An 8,976-nucleotide genomic window follows, 5' to 3' on the forward strand; every position below is an offset into this window, starting at 1 on the left:
CCGGAGATCCGTCTGTCGGGTGGAGAAGAAGACCAAAAGCGTCCCCTTTTTTACTGAGGGTCCCGAGCCTGGACGTAGGAAGGAGTGCAGATGGCGCCCTCCTCGTCCGCGTGAAGGACCCCAGCTCCAAGGGAGAGAAGGCCGACAAATTGGCAGAGAGGCTACGGGCCTCTCTACCTGAGGCGGCGGTAAGTCGCTCCGAGTTGAAGGAGGAGGTTCGGCTCGTCGGATTCGACGAGTCGGTCTCCTCTGAAGTGTTGAAGGCGACCCTCGCGGCTTGCGCGGAAGGGGCCATCTATCTGGGGCCCCTGAAATGCGGGGGGAGGGGAGAAGGGCCACTTGGGCGCGGCTCCCGTTGGCAGCCGCAGTAGCTGTCAAAGAGGGAGATTTTCGCTTGTGGTCGGCCATCCACATCGAGATGCTCGCGGCTCGGCCACTCCAGTGCTTCCGATGTTAGAGTCTCGGTCACACCTGCACTGGTTGTTTCTTGTCGATCGACAGGAGAGGCCTGTGCTTCCGGTGCGGCCGGGGCACACCGTGCAGCAATGTGCGGAACGTCCGCGCTGCGCGGTGTGCCAGGAGGCAGGGCGCGCCGCCGACCACCGTATGGCCGGTCCGGTCTGCGGGATGACGGCGCGCCAGGCCAGAGACAACAGGCGGCGCAGGGTACACGTAAGTACCGTCCTCCGGACCAGGGGGTGGGAGCCGCCAGGAAGGCGGTGAGCGCGGGAGAGCGCTCCAAGGCGGGGCCGCTGGCGGCTGCGGGGGGAGGCCTCGGCCTCCCCATCGCAGACCATGCGGGCGACTAGGCACCCACTAGTTTGAGGGGGATCGGGGGGAACAGGGTAGCCCGATTGGGGCCGGGTTCTGTTCTTCCAAACCCCACCTTTAATATCGAGGTGGGAGAGGGAGAATGGCAGATGCCCCCCTCCCTCGTGCCGGTTGGTCCAGTTTTGGGCCGGCCGGCACTAAGTAATGACCGGGCTTTGTCCCGACCGGGCGCCGCGTGGCGTGGTACGCGGCGCGGCGCTAAGCGAAGGGCCCTAATGGGCCATGTGTCAGGGTAGCTGGAGACCTGTGAGACGCTGGAGACTCACACGGTTCCTCCGGCTGTCCTGTATGATCCAGTGGAAGGCATCCCGGTGAGATTTTAGCTGGTAAGAGTCTGGCATAACCCTCGCCTCCCCCAAGAGGCGAAGGTATCCATGAGGATCGAGGAATACAGGCGTAGTTCCCCCGTTAAGACCCGGGTTCGATTCCTAATTTAGCGCCTACCACGCTCTCGACATTTTTCTCTTTCCGGAAATAAGATGCAGGTACCGTACGCACGGCGTCCCGTTGCTACCTAATACGCCCTCCTTCTTTCATGGTGGATTCTCATTCAGCGCGTTGCAAAAACGTCCGAACGCCCGGAGGCAGCCAAAATTTGGCGTCGACCCCGGGGCTTATTTCTATGATTTGCACCGGATAAGGAGGTGCAACGGTGGAGGCGGGCATATATGGACAGCAGGTCTTAAAGGATAGCAACCTTTGACTTTGAGAGACCACCAGCTTGTACCACTAGGTACAAGTAACAATGCCTCTCTCTGTAGTCGCCGTGCGCTCGGGATAGCACTAGAGATGTCGCTTCCGAACGACATCTCTCAACGTTATCTGGGGAGGGGAGAGTGTCGTAAGCGTGGAGCGTCAGATAGCTCAGTGGTCTAGAGCAGTCGCCCGGCAAGCGAAAGACCCGGGTTCGATTCCCGGTCTAGCGACTACCGCGCTCTCGATATTTCTCTCTCTTCGGAACAAAAATAAGATGCAGGTTCCGAACGCACGGCGTCCCGTCGCCACCCAGTACGCCCTCCTTTTTTCATAGTGAAACCATGAAACTCACCATGAACTTTTTTTTGTTCATGCAGGGGAAATCCATCATGGATACCCCCGACCCTTGGGGGGGTCGGGGGTTATGTCGGACTCCTACCGACTGAAACCCTTGCGGGATGCCTACCTGTCGGACCGTTGTGAGGGGAGTTAGGGGAACTGCTTCCGCATTCTCTCCCCAACACTCCGGCCTCAGGGCTCTCCGGGAGCCCCTCGCCTATCGTACCGCACCCCCCTCCCCTCACCGAGGAAAATTAGTGGGGGGGCGCGGTACCCGGCCAGTTTCCTGGCCGGTTGGCCTTCTGGTTTCACCTATAAGGAGGAGGAGGGGGCATCCGTATCCCCCCTTGTCTAATCGAGGGGGGATTCTTGGGGAGTGGGCCCAGCCCCAATTGGGTTGCCACTCCCTGGGCATGCAGCCAGGGTGTGATGCGCCGTGTCCATCAGCACAGGGCAGTGATGGCATCGAGTGGTGGACTCCTTCCTGATCATTTGCAGGTGCCGACCAAAGCAGCCGTGCACGGTCAGCACCTGCACCAGACGGAAGGACATACCACATCCCCTCTTGCCCATCAGTTCAGACAAGCAGGGGCGGACAGCCTTGTTCGTTTCGCGCCCGGGCCTCCGGGGGTCGGACAAATTGTAGTGAATAATTAACTTGTTTTTACGCAATGTACGAAAGGGATAGGTACATAACTGATTTAACTAATGAACAATATGTTCTTACAGTATGGAAGTTGCACAGAACAAGAAAAGAGCCCCTAAAACAACAAACAAGCAATTAGATTTCCTTATTACATATATGGAAAACCATACTGCGTTTGCCACAGGCAAATTATTAGGAGCAAGAGGAAAGCCAGCTCACGACTTACAATGGCAGCAATTAACTGAACAGTTAAATAGCTTAGACGGCTCATCAAAAGGTACAGAAGGTTGGAGAAAAGTAAGTTTTATTGTATAATTCTTTCATAATTAAAGTATTATTTCCTCACATTGTTTTCTTTATTATTAAAATGCTATTTTTTTATAATGTTAGTATAACGTTGTCTTGTGCATCTTGTAGCTCTGGTGTATCTGTGATAGGTGTCATCAGCCAAGGTTCCAAACCGTAACCTGCATCGCCTATAATCAAATAAACACTTTTATATACATTATTAGGTAAATAAATATAAAATAATCATGATACTTACCCAAAAGCCATGTTGTTCGATCCCCAGAATCATATAATCGTTGCATTTCGTCCCTTATGGTAGAATGTCTCCATATAAAGCTATCATGGACACCTCCAGGAAATCTAGCATTGACGTTTAAGATTTCCAAATCGTGTGACGTTATCTTATTATAAATAATACAAGTATGCATTAAGTTCCTTTTTGAATTTGTATAGTATATTATATATTATATATTTTTGTAGTGAGTCTACTTACTGCCTGTACATTAATTGAATGGAAACCTTTTATGGTTTATATATGATTCCTCGTGATGTTTTGGTCTCACAATAGCGACATGAGTGCAATCTATGTAACCTATTACTCCTTTAAAATTCCTTTCCTTTTGAAATCTGTAAAAATATATTGTACAAAACAATATTATAAGAAAATTATGAAAAAAATTATAATTCAGTGAATAGACAAATTTATTTAATATTATTTAAAGAAAGATTTGTAAAAAAATCACAACAGTTAAGTGCAATCATATATAAATTACTTCAATTTCCTGATATTATTATATTGTTTTCTTAAGAAAAATATAAATTGTCTACAATCAGAGTAAATTTTTAACGGTTTTTTATAATTGTAAAAGGATGTTACTTTTCTTTTAAAGCTGCTCGTTTTTCCTCTGTGTTTGGGAATTTGATTCACTCATTGGCAAGCAATTGCGTGATACCCATCGCTACTGCTTTTATTGCTCTGTTAGTTGCTGGTTGTGATATAGATGTCAAATAATCATTACCAATATCTTTTTGATAAGGACCTATAGTAAAAAAACGCAGTGCAGCTAAAACCTGTAAGTAGTTAGTAACACATAGTTTTTTATTATACAAATTTGAACAAAATCAGTTTACAGTCATGGACATCAATAAAGTTGTTCGTTATGTTTCCAATATAGTTCGGAACGCAGTTGATAGTCTAATAAGAGAACTTGTTTTGAGAACTTTTCAGCAAATAAGTTCTCTCGTTGAACCATCAATTGCGTTCCGAACTGTATCTAAATATAGCGGAAAACTTTAATGTCCGCATGTCTATTATGTATTTTAAAGTATTTTGTATATTAAAGTAGTTATATTAGAATTTACATAATTACCTATGTTTCTACACTTAATCCTCTCCTTCCTTTACGTTGCAAAATATTTTGAAGTGAGTCACATATAAATTACTGCTTCTTTTGATAAGCGGAAAACTCTTATAAATGTTCATCCGTTAAATTAAATGGATTAATACTATCTCTCAACTCTTTCATTATTAAAGAATTTTCCCTCTTTTCTTCCTCTTCCGCATCAGTTAGCATATTTATGAGTATTCCACCAGCCATTTTATTCACAATAAAAAATATTAATATTAACTTAACCTTGCAAGATTGCGTTATGATATTAACGTTCTCCGGCAGCCAGCGTTAGCATTACTTTACGTAACGCAAGAAAATGCGTTACAAATTGCGTTAAAGTGGTTTACAGAATACGGATTTATAGTGAAAAATAATATAACGCAAACTTAACGTTAATGTAACGCATATTGATGACCCATACGTTAAGATGCATTTACAGAATACGAAATCATGAAACATGTGTTACGAGCCATATAACGCATGCGTTAAAAAGTTTCAGAATAAGCCTGCTGGCCGGAGATCGGACGGGCGCTGGTGCATTACCGGGTGCCCGTCTATCTCCGGCGGATCCTTTCGGCGTACTTCGGGGACAGGGACCTCGTCTTCACTATGGAGGGTGGGGTCCAAGGCCGGCGCGCTATGGAACGCAGTTCCCCGCAGAAGTCGGTCCTCGGCTTTGGGACATCGCGTTCGACCGGATGTTACGCACTCCGCTCCCCCTGGGCTGCCACGTCGTCTGTTACGCGGACGACACGTTAGTGGTGGCCCGGGGGGAGAGCTGGGGGTAAGCCCGCCTCCGCGCGGAAACGGTGTTAGCATCGGTGGTGAGAACCATCAGGGACCTGAGTCTCAAGGTTGCGCCCTAGAAGACTGAAGCCGTGTTTTTTCACGACGGCAGTCGAGAGGCACCACCGGAGACACAGGTCCTGGTTGATGGCGTCCACATCCGCCTCGGGCCGACAATGAAATATCTCGGCCTGACGTTGGACAGCCGGTGGAGCTTTGGGCCTCATTTCAGGCAGTTGGCCCCCAGGGTGCGCAACGCTGGACTGGCGGTGGCCAGTATCATGCGTACCCAAGGGGGCCCAGGTTGGAGGGCTCGCCGCCTGTACATGAGTGCGGCGCTCTCGATCGCCTTGTACGAGGCGCCCATATGGGCGCCCCAGCTGCTGGCCTGCCGCGGCGGAAGGCTCGCACTGCGGCAAGCCTTGCGGCCAGTCATGATCAGGGCGATTCGGGGATACCGTACAATATCTTACATGGCGGCGACCACCCTGGCCGATCCCTCTCCCCTGTGGAGCTCCTCGCCGAAGAGAGGAGGATCCTCTATTGGAGGGTGCAGGAGCTCCGCGGGGAGGGGGAGCTAACGGCCAGCAGGCTTATTCTGAAACTTTTTAACGCATGCGTTATATGGCTCGTAACACATGTTTCACGATTTCGTATTCTGTAAATGCATCTTAACGTATGGCGTCGTCAATATGCGTTACATTAACGTTAAGTTTGCGTTATATTATTTTTCACTATAAATCCGTATTCTGTAAACCACTTTAACGCAATTTGTAACGCATTTTCTTGCGTTACGTAAAGTAATGCTAACGCTGGCTGCCGGAGAACGTTAATATCATAACGCAATCTTGCAAGGTTAAGTTAATATTAATATTTTTTATTGTGAATAAAATGGCTGGTGGAATACTCATAAATATGCTAACTGATGCGGAAGAGGAAGAAAAGAGGGAAAATTCTTTAATAATGAAAGAGTTGAGAGATAGTATTAATCCATTTAATTTAACGGATGAACATTTATAAGAGTTTTCCGCTTATCAAAAGAAGCAGTAATTTATATGTGACTCACTTCAAAATATTTTGCAACGTAAAGGAAGGAGAGGATTAAGTGTAGAAACATAGGTAATTATGTAAATTCTAATATAACTACTTTAATATACAAAATACTTTAAAATACATAATAGACATGCGGACATTAAAGTTTTCCGCTATATTTAGATACAGTTCGGAACGCAATTGATGGTTCAACGAGAGAACTTATTTGCTGAAAAGTTCTCAAAACAAGTTCTCTTATTAGACTATCAACTGCGTTCCGAACTATATTGGAAACATAACGAACAACTTTATTGATGTCCATGACTGTAAACTGATTTTGTTCAAATTTGTATAATAAAAAACTATGTGTTACTAACTACTTACAGGTTTTAGCTGCACTGCGTTTTTTTACTATAGGTCCTTATCAAAAAGATATTGGTAATGATTATTTGACATCTATATCACAACCAGCAACTAACAGAGCAATAAAAGCAGTAGCGATGGGTATCACGCAATTGCTTGCCAATGAGTGGATCAAATTCCCAAACACAGAGGAAAAACGAGCAGCTTTAAAAGAAAAGTAACATCCTTTTACAATTATAAAAAACCGTTAAAAATTTACTCTGATTGTAGACAATTTATATTTTTCTTAAGAAAACAATATAATAATATCAGGAAATTGAAGTAATTTATATATGATTGCACTTAACTGTTGTGATTTTTTTACAAATCTTTCTTTAAATAATATTAAATAAATTTGTCTATTCACTGAATTATAATTTTTTTCATAATTTTCTTATAATATTGTTTTGTACAATATATTTTTACAGATTTCAAAAGGAAAGGAATTTTAAAAGAGTAATAGGTTACATAGATTGCACTCATGTCGCTATTGTGCGACCAAAACATCACGAGGAATCATATTGTTGTGCCCACACCTTTGGGGAAAGTATTGTTCCCACGCTCTTGGGAGAAGACGCTCTGTGAAGAAGGCATATAGAGAGTGTTTGACAGCTGTTATCGTTGTCAAGGAATTTGTTTACTAACAACTGGAATAATACGAGAGTCGCTCTAGTCCTGTCACGGCGTACGGACGTAAAGCGAATTCGAGCGATTATTTTGGAATTGATTGAGATCCGTTTTTCTAGGCTGTAAATAAAGCTTTTCTCGTTTAGTATATCTCGAGTTATTTCTTTCACGCGCGGGCACAACAATATATAAACCATAAAAGGTTTCCATTCAATTAATGTACAGGCAGTAAGTAGACTCACTACAAAAATATATAATATATAATATACTATACAAATTCAAAAAGGAACTTAATGTATACTTGTATTATTTATAATAAGATAACGTCACACGATTTGGAAATCTTAAACGTCAATGCTAGATTTCCTGGAAGTGTCCATGACAGCTTTACCAGGTCTATAAATATGAAACCGGAATTTGCCCATAAATGGCCCTAGCTGTCAATGTAGTTACCGTCAAACCGCGTCATTGGCGCCATTTCCATTTGTTGACATTTGACAGAGATTTTCAACTCACAACAATACAAGTTTCGTACAACAGCATTTGTAATAGCGTTGAACATGTCGAATTTTGTGCCTGGATGCTACGATTTGCGGACAGCATTGATTTTCTGTTATCATTTGAAGAAAACTGCTGCAGAATCACATCGAATGCTTGTCGAAGCTTACGGTGAGCATGCTCTTGGTAAATCACAGTGCTTTGAGTGGTTCAAAAAATTCGAACGTGGTGATTTTGACGTGAGAAACGGAAAACGTGGAAGACCACCGAAAAAGTTTGAAGACAACGAATTGCAAGCATTGTTGGATAAGGATGACGCTCAAACGCAATAGCAACTCGCAGATCAATTAAATGTATGAGAAGCCGTCTCCATACGTTTGAAAGCCATGGGAAAGATCCAGATGATAGGAAAATGGGTACCACATGAACTGAATGAAAAACGGCAGGAAAACCGAAAAACCACTTGCGAAATGCTGCTTGCCAGGTACAAAAGAGAGTCTCCATCGAATTGTGACTGGCGATGAAAAGTGGATATGTTTTGAGAATCCTAAGCGTAAAAGATCATGGGTAACTCTAGGCGAACCATCAATATCAACTGCAAGGCCAAATCGCTATGGACGGAAGACAATGCTCTGTGTTTGGTGGGATCAGAAGGGTGTGATCTATTATGAGCTGCTAAAACCTGGCGAAACCGTTCATACCGAACGCTACCGACAACAAATGATCGATTTGAATCAAGCTTTGCGTGAAAAACGACCAGAATATCAAAAAAGGCAACACAAAGTGATTTTGCTTCATGATAATGCACCATCACACACAGCAAAACTGGTCAAGGAAACGATTGAGGCGTTTAGTTGGGAAATACTTTCGCATGCGGCTTACTCACCAGACTTGGCTCCGTCCGATTACTATTTATTTGCATCGATGGGACACGCACTTGCTGAGCAGCGCTTCACTTCTTACGAAAATGTACGAAAATGGCTCGATGACTGGTTTGCCTCAAAAGAGCAACAGTTTTTTTGGCGTGGCATCCACAAATTGTCAGACAAGTGGGAAAAATGTATAGCTAGCGATGGGAAATACTTTGAATAAAATATTTCTTATCATTTTCATACAATAAACGTGTATTTTCTATACGAAAATTCCGGTTTCATATTTACATACCTGGTATATGGAGACATTCTACCATAAGGGACGAAATGCAACGATTATATAATTCTGGAGATCGAACAACATAGCTTTTGGGTAAGTATCACGATTATTTTATATTTATTTACCTAATAATGTATTGGGTGAGTGCAAAAGTTCGTGCGGAGTTTGTGAGTAAAAGTCACACAGTGATTAGGCAAACAAAAATCTTTATTCAATCAATGATATATTCTCCATCGTTTTCTATAATCTTTTCTCAACGTTCTGGCAGCATACGGATGCCTCGATCAT

General features: G+C 44.1%; 1 protein-coding gene across 1 annotated transcript; it reads left to right on the forward strand.

The window, feature by feature from the left end:
- Positions 1–2,537: 2,537 nt before the first annotated feature.
- LOC112589197 (uncharacterized) lies at positions 2,538–3,177 on the forward strand. The gene is made up of 4 exons (XM_025301516.1): positions 2,538–2,554; positions 2,596–2,809; positions 2,930–3,024; positions 3,120–3,177. Exons 1-4 carry the CDS (start codon positions 2,538–2,540, stop codon positions 3,175–3,177), a joined length of 384 nt encoding a protein of 127 aa, XP_025157301.1.
- The last annotated feature ends 5,799 nt before the right edge of the window (positions 3,178–8,976 follow it).

Source organism: Harpegnathos saltator, unplaced genomic scaffold (assembly GCF_003227715.2).
Source record: "Harpegnathos saltator strain DR-91 unplaced genomic scaffold, Hsal_v8.6 scaffold426, whole genome shotgun sequence".
NCBI lineage: Eukaryota > Metazoa > Arthropoda > Insecta > Hymenoptera > Formicidae > Harpegnathos > Harpegnathos saltator.